This window comes from Epinephelus moara, chromosome 14 (assembly GCF_006386435.1).
Source record: "Epinephelus moara isolate mb chromosome 14, YSFRI_EMoa_1.0, whole genome shotgun sequence".
Classification (NCBI taxonomy): Eukaryota; Metazoa; Chordata; class Actinopteri; order Perciformes; family Serranidae; genus Epinephelus; species Epinephelus moara.
The window spans coordinates 4838364-4865158 of record NC_065519.1 but is presented as its reverse complement, the minus strand read 5'-3'; the positions used below and the strand labels follow the sequence as shown (position 1 = coordinate 4865158).

The 26795-nt window shown below is 41.3% G+C and overlaps 1 protein-coding gene across 6 annotated transcripts; it reads left to right on the top strand.

The window, feature by feature from the left end:
- Positions 1-18016: 18016 nt before the first annotated feature.
- lgals3b (lectin, galactoside binding soluble 3b) lies at positions 18017-26795 on the top strand. 6 transcript variants are annotated; one of them, XM_050061926.1, is made up of 8 exons: positions 18017-18128; positions 20418-20459; positions 24877-24940; positions 24992-25024; positions 25337-25530; positions 25807-25895; positions 26020-26188; positions 26422-26795. In XM_050061926.1, exons 2-8 carry the CDS (start codon positions 20454-20456, stop codon positions 26578-26580), a joined length of 714 nt encoding a protein of 237 aa, XP_049917883.1. In that variant the 5' UTR covers positions 18017-18128; positions 20418-20453; the 3' UTR covers positions 26581-26795. The 6 variants fall into 6 exon arrangements, with proteins under 6 accessions (XP_049917883.1, XP_049917881.1, XP_049917880.1 ...); XM_050061924.1 differs by having other exon boundaries at positions 25334-25530; XM_050061925.1 differs by lacking the exon at positions 18017-18128 and adding an exon at positions 20255-20324 and having other exon boundaries at positions 25334-25530.

The following is a 26795-nucleotide window of genomic DNA, read 5'->3' as shown; positions in this document are numbered from 1 at the left end:
ACGGCCACTAAACGGCCCCAGACTAGCGTTTCAATCAGTGCAGATTTCTTCGAGCAGCCAAAGACCAACTGGTGGCAAGATAGTTATCTACCAGTGTCCGTAAAGAAAAGAATAATTATCATGGCCAACCTTTTTTGTGTAAGCGGGGAACATAGAACCTTTTTTGCAGGGTTAAGTGGGGAACATAGCATAGAACCTTTTTTGCAGGGTTAAGTGGGGAACATAGAACCCGGGAAACATAGATACGCTCCCTTCATGAGCAAGTGAGCTAGCTGCATAAATAACTTTAAAGCTAGCCAGAGTTTAGCTAGTGAGTGTGGATGTCACCAAAGGTGCCCAGTTTTTTTTTAGAAACAGAGCGAATCACTATGAACCATTTAGTTAATCACACATTCACTCTGCTCGGCGCTCTTCTGCTCCGTCTCAAGGGTGCAGTGTTTTGTAATATAACGGTACATTCCAGCAGCCACCTGAATTTATGAACAGCCCAGTTTGTGCCAAAGTGTGCTCCAGCCCTCCAAACGCACTGTGAAACGTGACCTCTGTTTTTATGCCTCTGCAGCAGCTTCAGCCTTGGCCCATATCTCAGGAATGCCTTGAGGGAATTACCTCAAATTTGGCCCAAACATCCCCTTAGACTGAACAGTCACAGAATCTGGTGATCAAAGGCCAAAAGTCAACAGACTCTTATTAATAATGTTGTATCAACTGTACATGTTTCTGCAGGAACTGACCTTCATGATCAAACTGTATAGGTCAGCTGAGTGGACAAAACACGGAGCACAAATATGACATACAGTTACATGTGTGGTGAGTTTACTGCATGAAACATAATTATTAGGCCTACACAGTAAATAGAGCCTACCACACAGTACTGGCAGTGTTCTCTGTCTCTGTCTCTTCTGTTTCTCACTTCCTGTCTCCTGCCGTTAATTTTCTCCTGCAGCTAAAATGCTTTTTCCTCATTTGCATTTTAAGGCGCTGAGCTCATTTTACTGATACACACACACACACACACTGCTCTCTGCTGCCAATAAAACATAAACCTGCCAACGTTTTACTACAGGACACACTGACAGGTCTCTCTGTTGGTCTCTTGTCCCTTCAGCTCCATCTCTGTATTGAGTTATCAGTATAATTTACTGTCAGTCACTCTGCTGCAGCTCTGTCACATATCGACCCTCAGTGTGATTTACATGTGGATAAAATAAAGGCCAACACTGCAGACAGAGAGCACTGATGGCGGCTCCTAATAAAACCAGAGAGCGTGAAGCGTGTCATATCCAGCAGTAACTGTCACACCTGACAAACACAGACCTCGAACTAATTTCAGATGTGTTGTTTCAGCTGAGTGTTTTCAGGCGTTGATGGTGTCGGTATGTTGGAGCACCAGGAGGGTCCTCGGTGCGTTCATCATGTCTTCAGTCTTTGTGTAGTCCTGATACTGCAGCACTGCAGCCCCCATATGTACGAGTATAAATTCACCTTTATGTACTGCGTGATGATCACACACACACACACACACACACACACACACACACACAGCCTGCAGCAGTAAACAGTCTGTGTGTTGATGTGAGTGATGCTGTGAGCCTGGATGTTAGTGATGACATCAGTGTGACCTCTGAGATTACTGCCCCGAGGTGTGTGTGTGTGTGTGTGTGTGTATGTGTGAGTGTGAGAGAGGGTTGCAGCAGTATACCATGCTATTAAAACTGATGGTTATACTGTGTATATTTGCTTATCTACAGTACTAGAAAAAAAAATGCAACCAGACGGAGAATCTCACCCTTTTTAAACACACACGTAGATTTAAAAAAATGGTTTCAAATTTCAATTATCGTAATAAAACATTTGCTCAACCATAAGAACTTTCTGATTTCTTTCCTTTAAAGGTCCAGTGTGTTCATCCAGATTGATGCAGAACAGCGCATTTCAAGTAGGTGCATGTTTCAACTCGTCTCGTTGTGAATCTTTGGTCTGAACTGGGTTTAAGATTTAGGGGACTTAGTGGCATCTAGCATCGAGGACTGCAAATTTTAACCAGCTGAAACTTCTCCCGTTTAGAATTCCTTAAGTGTTCATTGTTCAGGAGGTTTTTACTGCAGAGGTCTCTTCCCTCCAAAACAAACAGACGCAGTAATTAAACTGAATAAAACAGTGTCATGTTGCAAATTTGTGTTTCTCCAATGCTTTTTGACACATGTAAGACGCTAGCCCAGCACCTGCTAATGTGTGCTCACCTTGTTTCTCTGATGACTTAAGATCCAGGCATTCAGGAGGTTTTTATCTGCAGCCAAATTATCTGGTGACCAGGTGATTTAAACCGGTAAATACACTGAACAAAACAGTTTTACGTTTCAAATCCGCACATTCTCACTTGGACCTTGTCTCATATCAACGTTTGGTCATGGACTTTCCCACATCCTGATATGACCTGAAAGGTACCTTGGGTGCGTTGGTTGTTGATGTTCTGGGACACCGTGTCAAGTTATGCCTGTTGGGTTTTACCTTTTACAAGTAAAACCCAAATTATATTCTCAGATTCAGCGTCTAAACCATCGTCTGCAGCACAGAGGAACCTTCATGTTCCTCATGCAGTCCAAGGTTATTAAACCTTTAATTTGTGGAGGTTCATGTGTGTGTAGAGTGTCATTGTGAAACATTATCTGTTATCATAATGATATCAATCTGTGTGTGTGTGTGTGTGTGTCTGTCTGTCTGTCTGTCTGTCTGTCTGTCTGTCTGCAGGTGATAATGAAGCAGAATAATCAGACTGGACCCTCTGGGTGAATAAAAACTGAATTATAATTGAGACACCCCCCCTCAGGTGAGAACAGGTTTAATTAAACAGTTTGTGGTCACTGTGTGTGTGTGTGTGTGTGTGTGTGCCTGCTTTATTAAACACTCACACACACATTTAATTGTTACTGCAGGCACTCATTGTTATCCTGAACACACACACACACACACACACACACACACACACGCACAGTAATTGTCACTTAGGCCTCTTGAATATAAATGTGTCAATTCAGTGAGCCAGCAGTTCTTAGCTTAGCTTAGCTTAGCTTAGTTTAGCTTAGCTTAGTTTAGCTTAGCATAAAGACTGAAAACAGCTACACTGGCTCTGTCCGAAGGCAACAGAAAGATGAAGTTTAAAGGTCCAGTGTGCTGGAGAGAGGGGGGACATATTGGCAGAAATGTAATATAATAAGTAGCTTTTTTAGTGTATAATCACCTGAAAAGAAGAATTGTCGTGTTTTCGTTTAATTTAGAATGACCTGTTTGTATCTTCATACTGTAAGGCAGGTTTCTCTCTCATGTCTTATCTATAACCTTACTAGTTACTGAATTAATTATCACAGGGCTGTGAGTGAAGTAAGAGCACAGGGACAGCTTCTCTGCGTAACTTGATCCACTTTAATGTCCGAAAAAAGAACGTAGGACAACTGAACATCACCAACAATAGTGGCATATCACATCTTATTATATCACTCCGTCAAATTTAATCCTAACTCTCATTACCTGCACGTAAGATGCGCAATATTAAACAGTTCCAAATTTAACGTAAAGAGCAAATTAAAATGTGTAAACAATATCCTCCACGACAAACAGCATCTTCGGAAAACTGATTTTTTTTAGTGTGAAACTGTTTTATTCAGTGTTTTTACTGGTTTAAATTAACTGGTCTGTTTGTTTTTGAGAGGAGAGCCCGGTCTCACTCTGAAGTCATTGAAATCCAGTGCTTGGGCAGTGATTTGCAGCGTTGCAATTTAGCAACTGTGCTAACTCACATGAACGCTGCTCATGTCAGAAAAACAACTCGGAGATAATTTTGGAACAGGAGTTGCTGACTTGACTGAAATTGACGTCACTTTCACAAAAAACTGGCAGATGAAAAGGAACGTTTGGTCCATGGTAATAAAACTTTTTATTAATTCATGTATTGCATATCATTTTTTGCGGACATGTAATGTGTCATGTGGTATGCCGTTAGTTGCTGTCCATGTAGAGTGACCTAGATTAGTTAGAAAAGTTATTTATTAGCATAACATGTCAGATAAAGCAATATTCTAGTAGTTATAGGAGATGTACGTGCTCTGTATGTACATTTCATAGCTCTTAATATGCTCCACGAAGGACCCGTCAAGAGATGTGTGTCATCAGAGAGCTCTGAAAAAAAAGTGGTGAAAAACAGAGAAAGGAGTTTCCCACAGGGTTTTTTTTTTAATTCCCAAATTAAATCAGATAACTTATAACGGATAATGGATAACAATTCGTTTTCCGTTTTTCTTTTCTTTATTATCAAATAAAAAAACGGGAGACGGATCGTTTTTTTCCTTTTTCGTTTGGTCATTTCAAAACAAAAAACGGATAATGGTTGGTTTTCCGTGTTTCAATTTGTTATTTCGAAACGAAAAACGAATGGCCGCGAAGTACACGGACCCACAGGGTACCTTGCAGGACATATGTGGACGTGGAAAGTCCATGACCAAACGTCGATATGTGACGAGGTTGGAGTGAGAATGTGTTGGAGAGGAAGAGACCTAAAAACTAGTTTTCAGAGAAAAAGGGTGAGCACACTGAGTGGATGCTGGGCTCGTGGCTCGTGGCTCGTCTCCAACATGCTAAACAGCGTCAGAGAAACACTGATTTGTAACATGAGACTGTTGTATTCAGTGTTTTTACTGGTTTTTATCACCTGGTCTGTTTGTTTTGGAGAGGAAGAGACCTCTGTGGATAATTTGGTTCCTGGTAAAAACCTCCTGAACAATGAAGGAATTTTTACTGAGGAGAGGTTTCAGCTGGTTGCAATCTGCAGTCCTCACCGTTAAACACCACTAAATCCCCCTAAATCTGACACACTGTTTCTTTAATTCTGATAAATGGATCAATATAAGTATAAGATCAGCTGATACTCGATATGAGTGAAGGATCTGGATCAGAGATCAGAGACGTGTGTAAAGATGTAAAGAATTGAGTCCACTTCATCGTCTCTGTCAGGACTGTGTTTTTGCTGTTTGAGGTTTCTACTGTAACATCTGCTGAAATCATTCACACACACACACACACACACACACACACACACACACACACGCAGTGACCTCAGCTGTCGGGCTGCTGCTGATTTAATAAAGTCATTTAATGAGAAAACGTTCATGAGCTGCAGATTTATGGTGGGAAGGTCCTGCTGTCTGATTACCCAGAATGCACTGGGGCGTGAGCTCAAGCCAGATGAAAGAAAGAGGAGCTGAGAGTCTCTGATGTGATGAAGACGTGTGATGGAAACTACAGACAGAACTTCAGGACGTCTCTCTTTCAACAGTCTCCTTCTAGTGTTTCATCATTTAAAAATGTGTCATTGAGAGCAGAACTTTAATCCTTTAAATAATTCGGTCTGTTATTGAGTCTTTTATAATATTAAAAGAAGAATCACTCCAACATCACATTTAGTTTGATCTCAATCTGAGACTCAACAAAACTGAAAAAGCTGAAGGTGTTTTTATTTGCAGCTTTAACCCAGTTAATAGTCTCTGTTCTTCACAGTCTTCCTTTGATTCATGTTGAGTTCTAGCATTTCTTTACTGACAGGATTTTTTCCTTGACAGTGTCTTGTAGGTCAGAGAAATGTTCTTTATGCCCTGAGTCTTGTCTGCAGACACCGGGGTTGTTAACACTTAGCATTTAAACATTTAGGTGGAGCTCTAACAAAGACAACTATGGTTAAATGTGATAAGACCAAAGGACTGGACGGAGGCCATTATCAGAAATGCTCACATGTGCAGCGCACACTTCATATCAGGTTAGGGAAAAAGTATTTCCTGTTGTAGGGATGAATAAGGTTATGTGTATTAAGGGTTATCATGTCCACCTCATCAGAAACTGGGGAGGGATTAAGAGGAATATTGGATTTCTCTGGAACGCTAACTTTTTAGCACATTAGCTAACGTTAGCTTCCATAGCAAAACAAACAAGTGTGGTCCTCCTTTGTAAGATTGGCTTCCTGTGACATCATCCATCCACTGAGTGAGAGCATACGGGTCGGCCAGTCTGGTCCCGTTGGTCAGTGTTGACTTATTCAAGTAACACTGGCGGTCCCGGAGAGTGAGTGACCTGACATGGTGCGTTGGTAAATTCAGTCTGACGCTCTACACTAAAATGAGAGCCCTGTTGGTGGAAGAAACGGAGCGTTATATTTCTACATGAACTAATGAACAGCTCAGTTAATCACATGGTTACTCCGCTCTGCCCTCCGTCTCCCCAGAATCCCGAGAGTGCGCTCTGCCACTGTGAATAACCAAACGGTACATTCAGACAGCGCTCCGAATTTCCAAACACTCACACTTGTGTCAGAGTGCACTCTGACACTCAGAATTAGTATTTCTGAACACACCACTCGCATTGTCTTCCTTTATTGTCTAAAACAACCCAACAGAACTTGCTAGCTAGCACTAGCTAATGTCTGTGGAGAACTGTTTTGCCTCCAGCTAAGCCCCGCCCACCAACAGTAAAGCAGCTGTAACAATTTCTGATAGTTTATGTCTCTCTGTATCTCTGTATGAACTGAAATGTATTGATGAAGTAAGCTAGGCTCCTCTGTCTGGATGTGCGTGGGTGGAAATCACTTCACATGACAAGGAATCTTCCGTTTCTGCACCAGTGTTGAGTGGTGGAGCTCCAGGTGCCCACAGACGGTCAGACGCCAGGACAGTTTCAGTTCTGACAGGCTTTTGCACAGCGTCATGCAAATTTCTCTCTCAAGTTGAAGCATTTCAGCTGGTGTGGAGGCATATTTGTGTCTTTTTGCATCTTTGCACTGACTTTGTGTGTAACTGCATCATGCAAATAATCCACTTTGCATTTAGTCCTCCTTCAGTTGATCCAGGACCAGATCTGTGGTTTTAATGCATTGTCTCAGTTTAGGTCTTATAACTGTTTAACTGTTGGACATGTTGAGTGGTGAAACACTTTGACTTCTTCTTTAAGGCGTCTGACAGTTTGAAAGTGAGTAGAAGAAGAAGAAGAGGTGTGTTGGAGGTTTAGTGCTGACAGAACATTCCTCGGAGTCAGCGAGCGTGCTGCAGATCTCAGATCAGATCAGAGGATAACATGTTCTCCACCCTCACTCTTATCTCTCAACTTTTCTTTGTTTTGGCTCAAAGACTGAAGTTATCTGCAGCTCGTCTCTCGTCAGGCTCTTACTGAGCGTGTGCAGACAGCTCGCTGTGATGATGTCACTGATCTCCCACAGACATGTGACAGAGTTCCTGGAGTAATTGATCCCTCAGGATTTCTGCAGATTGATTGGTTAATGAATCGATGCTGCAGAGTCAGAGATATCGGCGTTCGGTTTCTTTGTCACAGCCTACATTACCCACAGTGCACCTCTCCCTCTGACAGCTGTGTGGTAGATTTTGTTTTAGATTCAGAGGTCTCTCTTCTTTCTGACTCCACCACGTCTCCATTTTCTTTTTTACTTTTCTTACATGTGCTCTTCAGTCGAAGCTGACTCAAGTGCAGAGCTGGGCTTGTTACTAAGAAATGTTATATATGACGCATTACTCATTACTGTTTTAAGAAGTAATAGAATTACTTTACTTATTACTCCCTGCCAACAGTAATCTATTACACTACTTGTTGTATTTCTCTTACACCCCACAAAACTGGTAATTGTGTCCTTTCTCCTGTAAATTCATCAAACCCTGGACTTTCACCTGGGAGCCCAGTGTTCACTTCCCGTGTGAACGTAGAGCAAAACCATGATGTTTTCTTCTAAACCTAACCATGTGCTTTTATTGACATCCTGGCATTGGTTGCAGAGTCCTGAAACATAAACAGGAAATGCAGAATGATACCTTAATGTATACGTGAAAGTCAACTGACAAAGTGACGTTATGTGATGACTTGGGTTGAGAATGTGTTGGACCGTATTCCCTTGCTTCTTCCTGAAAGATGGAGAGTCAGTCAACATTTCATCCACCACACGTCCAACCAGAAGCTTCATAAGTTCTTCGTCACTTGCAGCCTGCAGCTGTCCACCATTAAAATCCAGTTTTGGTTGTTTAGCCAGTGTAGGCCATCCTCAGCGGCCAGAAGGCTTACCTTTGGTAGGGTGTATTTCCTGGAGCTTTGTTGTTGTCCTGTTGGTCATAGTAGCCTAGCTGTTTCAGGAGGTTTGAAGCAAGTGGCGACCTCCGAGGCTGAAAAGTGTTAGCAGGTTTTTGTGCAGTGGAAAAGAGGCTTTAGTGAGGAGGTGTAATTGACCCGTTGGTAGGTATGACACATTTCACAGATGTGATTGGTTAACACAGACATGTCCTTTTGTGAGCCTGCAAGGTGTGGACACCCAGTGGAAATGAACTGCATCACAATATGAGAGTGTGAAAGTGTTGTCATTGTTAGTGTGATCATTCTGCTGATGGAAGGTTGAGAGAACCAAGTCAGCACTGCTGCACTGATGACAAATATCTTAGTGCTGTGATCAACTGTATTTCTTGCATTATATTGTTACTGTGCTGGGTGGAAGATGTGAGAGCACCTCTAATGACATCACCGCTGCACCATCTAATCTTTAGGGTTTCATTAACTTACTGTCATTCAATGTTCGGAGAATATTTCTCCTACCTCCTCTTCTTTCCACCATTTTCTCCTCTGCAAGAAACTCTTAAAACTCCCCCTCCATACTTCTAACAGTTTTTCACCTTAGGACCTCTCTTAAGATGCTTTGTAAATAGCTCTTATCTTTCCAAGGACCTAGTCTTAACCTTATGGGGTAATTCTTAGATATTTTCATAATTTTGCAGCACGGTGGTGCAATGGTTCGAACCCCAGGGTGGGGGAGTGACATAAAATGATGAGTTAAACCAGTTGCACACAGACAGTCTGGACTCAAGAGATTTCCCTGTGGTCTTAAACTCATTCAAGGTCACCGTGTCCTGAAGCTTAAGATCATTCTGCAGATTGTTCCAGGCTGAAGGTGCAGAGAACCTAAAAGCTTTTGTTCCCACTTCAGTTCTGACTCTGGGCACAACAAGATGTAAAAAGTCCTGCGAACAGAGATTATAATTTCCATATTTCATATTCAAAAGACAAGGAAATTTTACCAACAGTGGCTCTGTGGATAGAAACACACCAGTGTCTGAGGTGGTGTGCACATAAAGCCGATTCACTGTTGAGTATAAAACACAATGGTGAGTGAGATCTTCAGCCCACATATAAACAATAACCCTTTAACCTAAATTACACCAACACACACACACACACACACACACCCCGCCATCACCACCACTTTACTGTACAGGGTCATTGTAGTCTTTGTCTCGCCCCCCTCCTGCTCTCGTCTGTTTGGGTCTCTGGTCTCTTGTTGAACTGGTTTTGTGTCGAGGTCAGCAGCTCAGCTGGGATTATCCCAGTCTGCAGGAGGCTCACACACTGCCCGTACTGTAACACACACACACACACACTGTAACACACGCCGTGACACACACACCGTGACACACACACTGTGACACACTCTGAGCTCAGACTGCAGATGGATCAGACTCTGAGTTTCAGCTTCAAACACCAAAAACCAAGAAGGATTTAAAAGCAGAAATGAACACAAAACTTTGGTCTACGTGTACAGAAATAAAATACAGATTAAAGTAACTGTAATTCATTGTGAACGAGCCTGGTTTCACTGCTTGGGCAGTGACTTGCAGCATCAGAATCCAACGAAAAAAAGGCATCCTTTACCTTTGGTATGATACATGGCTGGTTGCTGTTTAACAGCGCCTAGCAGCGTCGGGGATATGAGGTGGGACAAGGACGGCAAAAGTCCCACTGGAGTGGACGAGAGTGGTGGTGGATGGGTCCAACAAACAAAGACTTTCACTCGAGAGAGAGCGGTGTTTTCGTCCCGTAAGATTATAAATTCAAACCCTGTTCTTTTTTCCTAAACCCAACCAGGCTGGATCTTGTTGGTGAAGGAAAAAACTTCAATTGCTGGTGTTGTACTGACAGAGTGCTTTTATTTTGAAAGAGACTGTATTGAACTTTAACTTTCCTGTGAACACAGAAGTGTATTTTGAAAACAGACAATGCATGTAACAGACAGAACTTGACACGGTGTCTCAGAACGTCAACAACCAACACACCCAGGGTACCTTGGACGTTGTATGTGGACGTGGAAAGTCCATGACCAAATGTCGATATGTGACGAGGTCAGAGTGAGAATAACGTAACATGAGTTTACTTCCTCCAACAACTAGCGCACGTGATTAGGTTCAGGAATAAAGAACAGGGTTTGGCTTTATACACCTACGGGACATGAACACCGCTCTCCAGGGTGGTATTTGTTGGACTCATCCACCACTTCCCTCCCACCTAACTTGGACTTTCGCCACCTTAACTTTCGTTCTTGTCCTGCTGCGTTAAAGCACTGTTAAACTATAACGGCGACCAGACATGTAACAATTGCAATTTGTAGGACATTTATTACCAATTTGCTCATTGCCTTTTTTCCCCATGTTTTTTAAATAAATCGCACCAATTAGCTCAGTGGTTCAAAGGTTCAAATACTTGTGTAAGACATCTGAAAGCAGCACAAGGAAAGTGATGTTGCTCCAGGTTTCAAAAGGTTAAAGTGAGCTGTGTGTTTATCTTACACTGCTGAAGAACTGCTTCAGCTCATGAATCCTTGCTGTTACTCAGCATCGACATCATCAGAATCAGAGATACTTAACTGATCCTGTTACAGCTGCTCTGATGTAAAGTGGAGAAAACTATAAAAGTATAACTAAGAAATATAAGTACAAAGTATGTTGAAATATAAAAATAAATTATGTGCAATGTGACACAGTGTTCAATCAATCAAACCATTGTTCATTCAGGGAAAAGTGACTGAGCATTAAAGGATAACTTCGGTATTTTTCAACCTGGGCCCTATTTCCCCATGTGTATGTGTGCGTATGATTCATAGGTACAACTCGTTTTAAAATTGGTTCAGTATTGAGGGAGGCGGATGCAGCCGCGAGCCACGTAACAAGCTAAAACTGTAACAGGGGCAATTGCGTCCCGTATAAGTTTACACATTAAAAGTGCTTTTTTTCACCACTGACCGGTTCAGATCGCCAGTGTTATCTCTGTAAATAGCATACTAAGCGTTTCCCTTACCTCTGGGCTGTGTGACGTTTTAGAACGAGTTGTACCTATGAATCATACGCACACATACACATGGGGAAATAGGGCCCAGGTTGAGAAATACCGAAGTTATCCTTTAAGCTCTTTCAAATCAATGCCCTGAGTTCACATTCAATGGGCTCGGAAGATAGATATATACAATAAAAATCACAATAAAATGACAAAAAAGGTCCATAAAATCATAAGTAACAGCAATGTCTATGATGAATTATGAAAACCAATAAAAAATAAGTAAAAAGACAAAAAAGTTAGAGTTAACCGTAAAGGACGGATACATGACAACAACAATAAAAACAATAAAATGTAGAATAAAAATGTCTGTCAGTTGTGAAATATGTAAAGATATAGATTATCTATAATGTCCTGAGGACGTAAAGTGTGCTGAAAATGTAAGGACATGATGTCATTGTATAGCATGTCTTACTGTGCCTCATGCTCCAATACAACTTAAAACATCAGTATGTGAAGTTAGAAATTTAAAATATGCGTGTAATACTAATGTACAAATCAATACATACAGAAATGAATTAAAAATACATACAATATGAGCAGCATATGTTAAATATACATTAAAGAGTGGGAGGAATATTTCAGAGTTGAATCACTGCAGCGTTTATCAGACTAATGATGCTGCTAAATGACTCAGTTTATCTGACCTCATTATAGAGTTAAATTAAGCTCATATTAAACTGAGTCTGCTCTAAACTTCTCTCAGTGAAGCAGCAGCTTGATGTGTGTATATATACATGTACAGTATACAGACAGAGTGGAGGAACCTTCAGGGGGAACTAAAGGGTTAAACCTGACCCCTGATCAGATTATTACAGAGACAGTTTCCTGTCTGGATCAGAGATTGTTGAGTCAGCTGTGTTAACATCAAACCTTCATACAAACCACACCACAGTCTTTTAATGTGAAAACCAGAGGAGGAAGTGTGACATTACAGTGAGACCCTCTGTGAGTGTCTGCAGCTCCACAGCGCCACCTGCTGTCTGACAGGTGAGGACACACCTGTGATGGCGCTCTGCTGCCCCCTGCTGGCGCACACAGGGACAAACACGGGACTTACAGTGTCAACAATAAACTAAACAAAATATAGAAAAACATAAAGTAGAATAGAATAAAAAATAAACATACAGACTATAACAACATGTACTGATAGTAGTGGTGGGAGAAGTATTCAAATCCGTAGAAGTTAACCCTTTAACACTCTGAACACATGCTGAGTATCTTAATGAAAAATGTGTTGAACTTAACCTGATTGAACTCTCTAAAAAAAAGTCCACTAGATGTCGCTGTGTCTTTAAATATTATACCTTTGCAGTTGACCTCCTACAGGAAGTTTGTAACAAAAAAACTCACTCCAGACATGAGGGCAAATGTTTACAGGCACATTATTTCAACATGGTGTAGTTTAAGAAGTCTAACTGAACAGATTTGTGTCACTTTATGCAAAAATACCTTCTCTTCCCAATGCACTAATCCTAGGTTTCTATCTATGCAACCTTAACCCTTTGGCTCCTTCTCTTAAACCCCCCAGACGGCACTATCACTCTTACTCATAGTTTCAAGTGTGTGCATCAGGGGATTGTAACATCTAGTCCCAAACTGAACTGAACTGATTTAGGAAGTATGATTTTTACTGTCTGAAGCTGTGCTAAACCAAATGGTTGAACTGTCCTTTTACGGTAAAGGTAGTGGATAAAAAAGGATTAATATTTGCTGTTGTTGATACCATATATTTCAATGTTGATGATGAAAATATGACAACAGTATGATTTTTCACCATTTCTGAGATGTTTGTAAAGCACTGTAATGGTAAATATCTTGAATTAATATGTGGAAAAACTACTAGTGCTGTAACACTGCTAATTCTATGGTAACAAATTGATAAATGTTGGTATTCTAACATATTAACAGCATTTTTATTTCTATTTTACAAATACCATAAGGTTACATCTCAACCTTTTGGGGCTTTATTTAAAATACTATGGGGTCTGATAGAGAAAAAAAACAGCGTTATTTGTTATTATTGTCCTAAGGATATAAAAAATGCAAAGGATTTATTTTTTCAATTGATTTTTTTCTTAGGTTTCATTTTCCCAAAAATTCAGCCTCCTGGAACAGTTTGGACCAAATACATTTATACATTGATGCCACAATGACTGTCAGTCAGGCCCCCAGGAAGTGCGCCGGACTTTGAAACCAGTTTTCATAGTAGCCAATCAGTGGTACTGCAATTACCGGGGTTGCCTTGCAGCCCAAGAAGACTTTTTCCCATTGAATTACATTGGGAAAGAGACTGAAAACCAGTGGACAAATTTTGGTGAGGGACACCGCAAAATTACTTTTCTATCAGAATTTGATCCATTCATTCTGATAATATTTCTCAAGTCTAGAAGAGCCACAAGATCAAATCATTTTATCCCCACTCAAGTTAGTGGAGCGCTAAACCAGAAGTTAGCCGTGTAGCGAAAACATTCAGCAGAAAAATAACAAAAAAGCCAAACATGTACACGCTGTGATTTCAAAACTGAAAATAAAAAGTGAGGAACAGTCTCTGATATTGATCTTGTTGCTTTCTGACTGTGCTAAAAAGGCACCGTCCCACCGACCCCGCTCTCCCCTAACTGTGCCTCAAACTGCAGTGACGTTGTTTGTCCAGCAGGAGGCAGAACACACAGTCAGCTTCATGTTTCACCACAACCAGAAACCATCTGACACCACAACCACACCCAGCCTACAACACACACACACACACAAACACACACACGGAGGTATGACCATGAATCACCAGTGACTCCGTGCCAAAGGGATTCCTGTTTTACTGGAAGTGTCTGTGTGTGTTTATGTGACATGCTATATATATATTATCTGCTACCAATCCCAGAATGCACTGTGTGATGACGATGACAATAATGATGATGAGTAAGGGTGTATTCAAATCAAACACGAGGTGAAGTTTAGCCTCATGTTACTCATGAGTGTTTAAAGCTGCTTTCACAGCGCTGCATGGTAACCACCCTGACAACCAGTGCTGTAATATAACAAAGTGACAGTACTTTGTTTGAGTACTTAAGTATTTTCTCTGCGTATCTGTACTTAACATTTCCTATATAAAATGTGGACTTTTGCTCTGATACAGTTCCCCTGCAGCATCTTCGTAACTTACAACTAAATAGTTTGGTTCGTAGTAAAGTTCAACCAACATCTGGAATCAATGTTCAGCTGTGGTCCAGGGGCTTCTCTCCGCTCTGTCTCTGTGCTGACGTTGAGTCGTAGGTCCAGGTGTCCACAGATAGCGACAGGAAGTTTGTCCTCCATTTTGTGATCCTCAGTCACACTAGGAGAACTCTACCAGGCTTTGGCGACACAGCGTCATGCAAATTTTTTACTCAAGTTGAGACTTTATAATCACTCCACGTGCAAAAGCTCGCATTGTTTTTGGTGTGAACGCATCATAAGAAATCTGAATTTGGATTTAATTCTTTTAGTTTAATGAAGGAGTGATTTTCGATGCAGCTCATTTTTATTATCGTCTTCTCTGCCTTTGTCAGCGTGTTCCTCCACCTGTAGCTCAGGAGGAACTCTGAGAGCACAGACCACCAACAGAAATACTCAGTCTCTTAGTATCATCAACAGTGGAAAATAGTTAGTGTATCCACCCCGTGATTCAGATCAGCTCTTCCTCCACCCGCGCTGCACACTTCCACCAAGTGTCATCAAAACCAGCCTGTAGTTTCTCCATAATCCTGCTGACAGACAAGCAGAATGTGAATCATGTCATGTGTGTGCACGAGGACAGGAAAACATCAAAGAGACACTAATGGTTTAAAAACAAAAACAAAAAACGCACAGAGTTCTTTAATATTTGTTTTCACACTGAAGTATAAAAATGTATATAGATAGATACTTTATTAATCCTGGGGTAAATCAAGGCACCCAGTAACTTATTGTATGCTTGTGTGATAAGCTACTAGTTACTGTAATTCATGTTAGTTTAATTGTTTAATATAGAAGCGCAATACATCAACTGAATATTGGTGGTGGTTTGATATTTCTGTGTTGAAAAACAAAAAAGTTAGCGAATATCGAAACGGGTCATTGCACACGAGATATTAAGTTGGTTTCACTCTCAACTTTATCCTCTTTTTTTTCTCATTCAATTTTTATTNGCCCCCATACTCCCCCCCCACTCCCTCCCTCCCACCACCAGCTCATCAGTTTAATCACCTTTACACACTCATTGTGTCCTTATTCAGTCAGAATATATTTCAGGTCTGAAATCAGGTTTGTCCATAATAAAATTGTGTCTTGTTGAGCATTGTTAACCCTTGCTGACGACAGTTCCAAATAAGCGATACCCAAGAAACTCCGAAGCCAGTGTCTCAGAGATATCATGGGGAGGCTTCCAACGTTGGACTATGATCTTTTTGGCTGCTGTCAGTCCTGCCAGCCAAATTTTGTGTGATTTTCCATTGGCAGTTGTATTCCTATTAAGTCATTTAAAGTCCTAATAACTTTTCCCCAGAATTTCAAAATGCTAGGGCACTCCCATACAACATGAACAAACGAGCCCAAGGTCCCAGGGGCACAGATTGTGCAATATGGATCATCTGTCAGTCCCATTCGATGCCTGATCATAGGTGTTAGATATGCTCTGTATCAAAATTTCAAGTGTATATATTGGTGGTTTGGATTTTTGGACGCACCAGTTAGGTCCAGATCCTGCTCTAATTCCGCTACATCTCTATCCCATGCTCTCATTCCTGCTGAATATTTCTGAGAGTTTAATTGGTCATATAAATATGATATTATCCGTCTAGGAGCATCCTGAAACCAACCTAGAATGGGATGATCTTTTAATTCTGCTCCCCAGGGAACCCTATAAGCCTTACATGCAGACCTCACTCTAAAATAAAAGAAAAGAGAACGCTTATCAACTCCATATCGAGAAACCAGTTCCTGAAAATCAAGGATATTTCTTGTTCCATTAATGTCTTTAAGAGTTCTAATGCCCTTCTCTTCGCAATTCTTATTAATGAATGGTTTCCCCCGCACAGAATATTATTATTGTTCCATAATGGAGATGACTTGCACCAAATACTTTTATGACCTATAAATCTCTCCACTGCTCTAAACACCTGCAATAAATAAGAAAAAATGGGACCATAATATAAACCACACTTCCTAGTAGATATACCCATCAGGAGAAAATCTTTCAACCTTATAGGTGCGATTAAATCTTGCTCCATACTTTTCCAATAAGAAACTTTATCTTCATCCATCCAAACATTAAGACTTCTCAGCACAAATGCCCAGTGATATAATTTAAAGTTTGGACATGACCATCCTCCATTGGGCTTACCGTGTTGAAGCACTGACCACTTTATACTGGGACGTTTATTCTTCCGAACCGTTGAGCTAATAAAGTTAATCCGGGGCATGATATTCATTTTAATGGTTGCTATACGAGCCGGTATTGATGCTGGCAAATGTTTCCATCTACTGATATCATCTTCTATATTTTTTAGAACCAGTGAAAAATTTGTTTTAGCGATAGTCGTTAAGGAAAACTTTATCCTTTTTGATTATTTCCAGTTGGGTAGAACTGTGAAGTATCTGCCTAAAGCAGCTCTCCAACATTTCCCAAAACTGGGAGAGATCGAGGCTTTGATTCAGAGCTATTGGAGATAAAAGCTATGAATAATGGCCAATATCAGCCTGTTCTCATTCCGAAGTCGTCACATATCGCCGCTTTGCAGTCACCTTTCATGTCTACATATTACGTGCCAGGTATCTTTTGGCGTCTTCTGTTTACATTCCGGGACTCCACAACCATACAGCCACAACAACAGCGTATGGCTACACCCTGTCGCCAACGAAAGCACATGGCACCTTCACACGTCTAGATAAGGATCTCGTAATTACGACATCGGGATCTTATAATTGCCAGAAAAGATCAAGATAAAGTTTCCCTTTTTTTTAAGTCAGTGAATGCAACACGCTCCCATAGTTTTTTGCTTTTCCTCCTTTTGTTGTTACAGTTTGTTTTTCTCCTTAAGCTGAAGAGAAGTCAGTTTGTATTAGCCTGTGGCCTCTTGACCTCTCCTGACACATTTTTTTCTGCTCTCAAGATTATATGCAGTTTTACGTGTGTGCAAATGGAAACATTAAAATAAAATTTCATCACGTTATCTTGTACAATAAATGACAATACAGCTGAATATTAAGCACACGAGGAGGCTGAATCCCTCCGAGGGAAAAAGATTAAACCAGAGAAAGAGAATTATGCAGATGTTTGGAATAGCTGTGCATGTAGCAGCAGAGCCTCAGGACCACAGCTCCCAGTAAGACCAGTCTAAACACAGAGGGATCATATAATGTGGGTTTGGTCAGCATACTTTCTCTCTGGCTTCGTTCTAACTAACCAAAGTGCTCAGAGTGTTTACAGCTCAGACTTTACATGAAGAAGAGACACTGAGTTTTATTCTAATACTTTTAGTTATTACATCTACAACACACACATATATATATTTATGATTATGTATATATAGTTATTACAGAGAGATTGAAACGTAAGACAAACAAACACAACAACACAAAGTTAACTCCCTCATGACTGTGCAGTTTGTGTTAAAGAGAGCTCATAAATACCTCTAAAATATAAATGTGATTGGGAAATAGGAACTTCTTGTGAGAAACCTGTTTTTAATTAAACAAAAGTTCCCAAACACACCCTGTGTGTGTGTGTGTGTGTGTGTGTGTGTGTGTGTGTGTGTGTGTGTGTGTGTGTGTGTGTGTGTGTGGGTGTGGGTGTGTGGGTGTGTGGGTAGGTGTGGTCTGTGTGAGGAGCAGGGTGAGGCTCGGGACTTGAAGACAGTCGTGTTTCACACAGTGTCAGTTTGTGTTTGCTGCTCTCTCAGGTGACTCAGGGATCTCAGGTACGTCCACTTTTTACTGCTCACTCTTTATTGTTCAGCTGTGTTCACACTTTCTTCTTCTTCTTCATCATCCTCCTCTTCCTCTGAGTCAGACGAGGAAATACAACCAGGAAAAGAGACAGGAAGTTAATCTGAAACCTGAAACTTTTTTTATTGTTGTTTTCTGCGTTTTGTTTTGCTGTTCAGAGCTCAGAGAGTGAGTCAGATTATCTGTGATGTTACTGTGTCGTGTTGGTGCGATGAACAGCAGCTCTGTCACTCACTGACTTTTACTACATATACTGTGTTCATACATGTGATTCATGAGCTGCATAAGATGGAGTCTGTCGTCCACAGATGAAGTACTCTGTTGTGCATTGTGAGTCACAGTATTTCCTGCTGGAGGCTGTTTGTGTGTCACTCCACCAACACAAACACACACAAAATGCACAACAAAATACAAAGAAACCAGGACAGGAAGTAGTCAGATCCCACTGCAGTAAAACCACTATTACCACACAGTAAAAATACTTAAAAAGTAAATACTAAGTTTGCATGTTCTCCTTGTGTTAGCGTGTTTTCCTCAGGTTCTTTAGTTTCCTTCCACAGTCCAAAAACATGCAGCTTGGGTTAAGTAGTGACTCTAAATTTCCCGCAGGTGTGAACAGCCTCATTTCCTCTCGGTATGGTACCTTTGGAGCTAAAAGTTACCCTTCAGACATGGTATCTAGACCCTTGGTCCGCTTACGGAATCTTACGAGATGTGAACACCACTCTCCTGGGTGAAGGTTGGTGCTTGCTGGACCCATCCACCACTCCTCCCATCCACCTCATTTGGACTTTCGACACCTTAACATTTGTTCTTGTCCCGCTACGTTTCCCCCTGACGCCGCCAAGCGCTGTTAAACTATAACAGCAACCGGCCGTGCATCATGGCGACATTAATTCAATTAAATTTTATTTATAAAGCCCAATATCACAAATCACAATTTGCCTCACAGGGCTTTACAGCATATGACATGCTTCATCGATAAATACCATTGTGTATCATCCGCTTAGCAATCGAAATTTACATGTGTACATGAGTGATTTCTCATGATGTTACCTAAAGGAAGCATGTATAGAGTGAATAGGACTGGTCCAAGCACAGAACCTTGTGGAACTCTGAAACAAACTTTAGTATTTAGAGACGATTCATCATGAACATGAACAAACTGAAAACGATCAGATAAATAAGATTTAAACCAGCTCAGTGCAGAACCTTTTAGGCCAATTAAATGTTCCAGTCTCTGCAGTAGAATTTGATGGTCAATTGTGTCAAATGCCGCGGTAAAGAACAGCTTTTTTCGTGAGTGGCTGCCCATGCACCGGATTTCAATGACTTTGGAGTGTGGCCGGGTTGGAATATTGCCCCTTTTACACCCAAATTATCACATGTACGTGGGTTCTTTTAAACACTGGAAAACCTGCTAAAGATAGACGATAGACTACTTTGTCATTGCCGGTAGATCAGAGCTGTGTACGTGACTCTGCTGCAGAGCCTTTCAGTTTTTTTGTTTTTTTCTGGTGTGTTACATTAGACATCACGAACAGGCCCGAAAAAAGGTCAGTAAACAGTAAAAGCAGCTTGGAGGCCAGTGAAAATGTTTCTGTGGTTAGACTGGTTCAGTCTCTCTTTCAAACTCGGTGCAAACTAATTTGGAATGATGTTTGAGCGTTTGGAGGGAGACTGACCTTATTTAGTGTGCATTGCATCTCACCAGTTAAGGGGCTAAAATAAGCACTTTCACCCAGGTGTTATGTTTCCATCAATGTCGATCAGAGCCAGAGCTGATAAATAAATACCTGTGACTACTGCAGAGTCATTTGACCCGTGTGTGAATGCTGATTGTAACCTTTCCTATTACATTAGAAAAGCCAGATGTTAGAGGGGGTTTTTGTGCAGTGAAAAAGGGACTTAATAAGCAAAGAGCCAGCCCTGTGATAGTCTGGTGACTTGTCCAGCGTGTACCCCGACACAGGACACAGCAGTGCTGCAATATACTACATAGTCAGGTACTATTTAAAACATGTAGTACAGGAGCTTTTAACAAAAGGTATACAAAGAATTTAAATTGTGGATATTAATGCTGATAAAATATAGTCTGTCCAGGGCAGCAGCACCATACAGTGAACATTAGCAGAAGAAGGAAGAAGATGAGGAAGAAGTAGTTTCAGGTGTCTTATTTTTTTCTCCTCTTGTTGCTCTTCGTGTCAGGACTCGCCCCCCACACCTTCTCACATTGTTTTGTCCTCTGCTGCTGCTTTCAGGTTCTCTCTGTGTGTTTGAGATCAAAGACCAGCAACATGGATGTGAGTCTGATTTTTAATATTTCACCTGGATATTAAATATGTTTGTTTATCTTCATCACTGTGTAACATTTATTTATTCAGACGAATCATCTTTAGCAGTTGTTTTTTATTTTCTGATCTGAGTCAACAACTGTCTGGTGACAGAAGTTTTTATGTCACTCAAACATGTCACATGACTCTCACTAAAGAAAGAATGTTGAGGTTTTATTTCATAATGACATTCATGTGTCGATGAATCATCACTGTGTGAGAAGACAAAAACATAATTGAATCTGTTTTTTTTTCCTCCTTTGAGGCAGTGAGAGATATTTTCCTCTTGGCTGTGGTGGAAATAAGTCACGTTATCAATAAAAGCAAATTTAACTCAAATTTAAACTGAAAACAGTGAAAAAGGAAAAAGCGACTTAAAGCTTGTTTCCATCTGTTTTTATTCAAACAGAACAGGAAACACTTTTTACACATTTACAGGTTAGGTTCCACTCTTATGTAAATAGAAGATGCAAATAAAAGACAACCAGAGTGTGGCACCAGCTGCCTGTTTCTTTATATGATAATCATATTCAGACAACAGGATGGACGGAAACATGACTTCAGTCAGGTTTTATTTGCAGTTAAATCTGAGCTATATTTTGACATTATATAAATGAGGGTGTGAACATTATTGAGTGTAAAGTGGTTGGGGTCTTCTCTAGACCCTAGTGTTTCCACTGCTAACAGTCCTCTTAAATGTGGGCGGGGTTGTTGTCACTCACTGCTCCATCCAGCACTCACTGTATTTCCTCCTTTATCAGTCTGCACCTGGTTTATCGTCCACAGAACGAAGCTGCACGCCGATATTTCAGAACAAAATAGAACAGGCTGCTTGAACACTTGAAGATCCACTCATTACTAGAAGGGTGTGTCATATAAAAACTAAAGTGATGGTCGAAGTTGTCACAGTGAAATTTAAGGTGTGCTGATGGATTCACGTCATCAACTCATGCATTGAGTAACATTACAAGTTAACGTTCCACCTTAAAAGTTGCCGGCAGTCGGCCCAGTGAATGAAGTTATTTTTTCTCAGACTCCAGCTGCTGTGAGAGGCAGCAAAACATCCTTTCATTTTATAGTTACAGTTTACTAATAAAACTCTCCACAGTATGAACAGTGGTTACATGAGCCTCAAAACCAGCCACAACTCAGCCCTGAGCAGAGTGACCGTCCTCTATTGACCAATCAGACTGCAGTGTTCACAGCTCCACCTTTTAGTACCAGATCTGTGTGCTAGGTACCCCAACAGAGGGGGGACCAAACATGGGGACGGTTAGGAACGCTTCCATTGGTACCATCCACAACTTTTCACAGTGGAAACGGAAAAAACTGAAGTGAACTGCTCGGTGGAAACGGGCTTAAGATCATCTGTAACTGTAAAACTATTTAATCTAATCCAGAGACACAATACAGACACTGTAGCTGAGTGTTTGCAGAGTGTGTGTGTGTGTGTGTGTGTGTGTGTGTGTGTGTGTTAACAGGGTGGCATTCATCTCCTAAACCAACACCTTCATACATTCCTGATGAGTCTGTCACTAACACACCCTGAACCTTTAAACCACACACACAGAAACACACCGAAACACAAACTGGGACAAACTGTGCTGTGTTCAGGGACAGCTCAGACACTCAGAGACAGATATGGTTTTGCTGTATTTATCAGACTCTCTGGATTGTGTTACACTTTGTGTAACTTTAGTGAGTGTCTGTCTTCTTATTGCATGTAGTTAAAGGACAGTTGTGCTTTTTAACCAACACAAATTCGTACCTAAACAATAGAACAGATCATTTGCTACAGACTCCCGAAACTGTGTAGCAGTGTGGCAGTTTTAAACATTTGGTTAATGTGAAACGGTCACACAGATTGGTTCAACACATTCTCACTCCGACTTCATCACATATCGGCGTTTGGTCATGGACTTTCCACGTCCAGATGCGACCTCCAAGGTACCCTGGGTGTGTTGGTTGTTGACATTCTGGGACGCCGTGTCAACTTCAGCCTGTTACACGCATTGTCTGCTTTCAAAATACACTTCTGTTTTCACAGGAAAGTTAACGTTCACATATAGTCTCTTTCAAAATAAAAGTACTATGTCAGTACAACAACGCAAATTGACATTTTTTTCCTTCAAAAACAAAAGCAGATGGTCCAGGCCCTCAGTTTTTTGTTGTATGAACAGAGATTGCTAAATACATATTTTAGATTGTTGGTGTAAAAATAGCGTTAGCCTTGCATTCACGGTTGCTTGTTTAAAGCAGAAATAGAAAACTTTTCTACTACCTACACTAGCTCGCTAGCTAACACTGTCTGCTTATCAGCTCCTTAATCATGGATCAATAGAGAATATAGCAGTTTTAACCACAGTTCTTTTTAGGAGGACCACTCCAAGGAAACATGTTCTTTGTTTAGATTAACAAACAGACAATGGATTATAGGCACTTGTTTCTGGCTGCCAGCATTAGCTAGCTGAAAAGATGTCTATTTCCACTTTAAAATGTTGATTAAAAACATTGCCGTCTGTTGGTACTTTGACTTGGATTAGTGCTAAAACGGATGATCTGGAGGAACAAGACCGTCTGTCCACAGGACAGGGGCATGAAAATATGACAAGCGATCTGGCTCTAAGCCCAGCCTAAGATTCAATGTTCATTAATTGTGCTATAATTAAACAAAGAATACATTTTCCTGAGGTGGTCCCTCTAAAATGAGCAGTGGTTGACGTTACAGTATTCCGTTATGATCAGGGAGTTGATATGCAGACACCAGCCAGTGCTAGCATTGTGTAACAGACTATTTTGTCTTTGCATGCAGAAATGCCTGGTAAGGTATGGTGTCCCTCCAGAGTTGCCGTAGGGCTGTGGTTGGCGGACTTCCGCCGTTGTGTGTTGCTGTTGACACTCTGAGAAAAAGAAGAGGCGGTTGCCGCTGAACACATTATCCCGACTCCTGTCCGTTTATTGTTTACTAGTTGCAAAGTTATAAGAACCCCAGGACGCTCGGTTACAATAGCTAGCTAGTTGAAATGTTGACTCCTTCCACCACTGTGAAATGATTGGCTGAATTAAAAACTCTCTGATTAGCCACATTAAAAATGGTAGACAAATACCCGGCCCTCTCTAGTCACGTCTAAAACCGAGACTCCGGCTCTGCACAGGGATGATTCTGGCCTGCTTCTCCAAACTGGGGGCATGCTGACCACCATCTTTTGTAGATAATACAGTGACTGTTAGGGATGCATGATAATATCGGTACATCATCGGTGTTGGCCGATATTGACTTTAAATGAACTATCAGAATCGGCCCACATGCTTTTTTCCTTATTTTGCACAATGAATGAATATTACACACATTGAATAGTATTCTATTACATGTCTCCATCTGCTGGTGGGACGTCATGATAAAAGTATGCATGTATAATGTGATGATGAGACTTGATGATCACTAAAATTAGGTGGGAAAAAAAGTGGATATATCGATATTGATATTGGTTGTCGGCCAAAAAAGTTGTTATATAGCGGCATATCAGATATCGGCAACAAATCCAATATCGTGCATCCGTACTGACGATGCATAAATACCTCATACAACCCTAATTCAACAAAACCAGACTGTCCCTTTCACTTATTACACACCTAAGTTTAAATCACTCAGCGTTGACCCTTGGTTTCACACGGGACACAAACAGCGGTCTCCTGGGTAAAAGTCGTGTGTGTATCTGACCCATCCATACACCCTGACCGACTTGCTACGACGACGTTGTCACTCTTTATACTACATCACCTAAATTCCTCGGTCAGTTTGTGACCGTCAGGAAAAATTCTCTGCCTCTGAAAGACACAGATAACGTTTAAAAATATAATCACAATCAGCACTGAAGACCAGTGGTTTTTGAGCATTAGCTGGCAGTCAGTGGGGAGTTGTGGTTTGTGGTCATTACACTAAACTTGAATTTGAACATTATTATGATTATATATTTTATAAAATACATTAACTTCAGTATCAGTGAAATATTCTCTGTAACTTCCACCTGCAGTTTTTAATCTGCCTCAGTGGAGTCAAGTGTGTTCGGCTGCAGTTCCTCTGAGAGCCACTGTGTGGTGCTCTGTGACATTATCAGAAGAAGCTCAGTGAACCTGCTGAGAGCTGAACATGTTGAGTAAAAACAGACTTTGAGTTCGTCAAGAGAAGTAAGAGGTTTTCACACTCACTTCAGAGCACTGAGAGTTTGATCACAGCAGCATCTGGTGGACATTAGGAGGAACTGCAGTCGTTCAGGTTCTGCACTTCAGAATCAGAATCAGAATCAGAATCAGAAATACTTTATTGATCCCCGAGGGGAAATTATTTCCCCTTCCTGTATTTCTTAACTTTTTTATCTCTTTGCAGCTGTCAGATGCTCTTGGTGGTCCCTGGCCAGGCAACCCACAGCCCAGCAATCCATCCTGGCCAGGCAACCCACAGCCCAGCAACAACCCACAGCCCAGCAATCCATCCTGGCCAGGCAACCCACAGCCCAGCAATCCATCCTGGCCAGGTACTCGTCGTCATCATCACTACATTCTCATTCTCCATCTTATACTTCTCTTTTTTCTTTATCATTGATACTTTAAAGCCCCTCTGTGAAGAAGTTTTATGTGATCACATCTTTTTTGATTAAGAGGTCTTCAAAAGGAATCTGTAGGAAACGTTACCTGAACCTGATGTATGAACATTCATTTTTAAACAACAGGAGACACAGAGTAAAAGAGTTAAAATCACCTGACCTGGAAGTTACATCTCTATTGCTCTGACCCCCAGAAGTCACCAAAGTCCAAACATTACATTTTAACAAAACTTTATAAAGCAGGTGGAAGTGGAGGCGCCTGGCCCGGAGCACCGTCCGGAGGTGGAAGTGGAGACCCCTGGCCCGGAGCTCCGTCCGGAGGTGGAAGTGGAGGCCCCTGGCCCGGAGCTCCGTCCGGAGGTGGAGGCCCCCAGCCTGTAGGTCCGTCCGCAGGCCCCCAGACTGTAGGTCCTATAGTCCAGCCCAGTAAGCCTCTGGTGAGTCGATGGATGGATGGTTGTTTAGAAGGTTTGGTGAACAGATAGATGGTAGTGGTTGGTTGGTTGGTTGGTTGGTTGGTTGGTTGGATGGATGGATGGATGTTGGATGGATGTTGGATGGATGGATGGATGGATGGATGGATGGATGGATGGATGGATGATGGATGGATGGATGGATGGATGGATGGATGGATGTTGGATGGATGGTTGGTTGGTTGGTTGGTTGGACAGACAGACGGATGGATAGAGATAACAGCTGCTCCCTGTCTACAGGTGGGTCTGTACTCTTATCCTTTTCCCGGCGGATTTCACGACAAACTGCTCATCACGATCTTTGGAAAGGTCAATCACAACCCGAACAAGTCCGTATGAACACTTCAAAATCAATAGGCCTAATGGATGAATGGATGAATTGTCACATACTGTGATACAGTTACAGAATCTGGTGGATTCAGTTGATCTCTGATTGTCTCTGTTGTTTTTCAGGTTCACAGTGGATCTGCACACAGATCGCGACCTGGCCTTCCACTTCAACCCTCGCTTCAATGAGAACGGCAATAAGGTGATCGTCAGGAACAGCCGTATTGACAACAAGTGGGGGCAGGAGGAGAGACAACTCTGCAATTTCCCCTTTGCCCCGGGAGAATCTTTTGAGGTCAGTATATTTAATATATATTAAGAATACTTACCAGTAAAGTGTTTATTAGTAATGATCAACTTTTTGAATGTAAGATACTACCAAAGACATTGTTTGTATTTTGTTTGTCTTCTAATGATGACGCTCAGGTGTCAGAGGGTCTCTGAATGCACCATTAAGTGTAGTTAAAGGTTCAGTCTGTAAATGTGTGAGCAGGCTGATGATGACAGTTTGTGGGTTTGTTGTTGCAGATGAAGATCCTGTGCACCCAGAAAGAGTTTAGGGTCGCTGTCAACAACTCTCACTTGTTTGAGTTCAAACACAGGATCACAAACCTGCGCTTAATCAAACAACTCTGCATCCACCATGATGTCAGCGTACAGGGGTTCAACACAGAGAATCTACCCTGAGTCAGATTGAGACCCACCACAGATCTAAGGAGGTCATCAGAAAATGGTTGTAGCTCCACAGTTGATTCAAAATATATCTTTAATAGATCTGTAGGTGATTCTCAGTAATGATAGTTTGTTCTTTCATATATAAAACATCCACAGAAGGTTCTCAGTGGATCCTCTTGTACTGTTTTTTTTTCTGTTTGGCTCATATGAATAAATGGTTGATCTGA

Bases quoted from the DNA above. Each gene is read 5' to 3' on its own strand.
- lgals3b (XM_050061921.1), top strand. The intron at 25,531-25,806 runs GTGAGTCGATGG...CCCTGTCTACAG, and splicing joins TCCAGCCCAGTAAGCCTCTG to GTGGGTCTGTACTCTTATCC. The intron at 26,189-26,421 runs GTCAGTATATTT...TTGTTGTTGCAG, and splicing joins CCCCGGGAGAATCTTTTGAG to ATGAAGATCCTGTGCACCCA.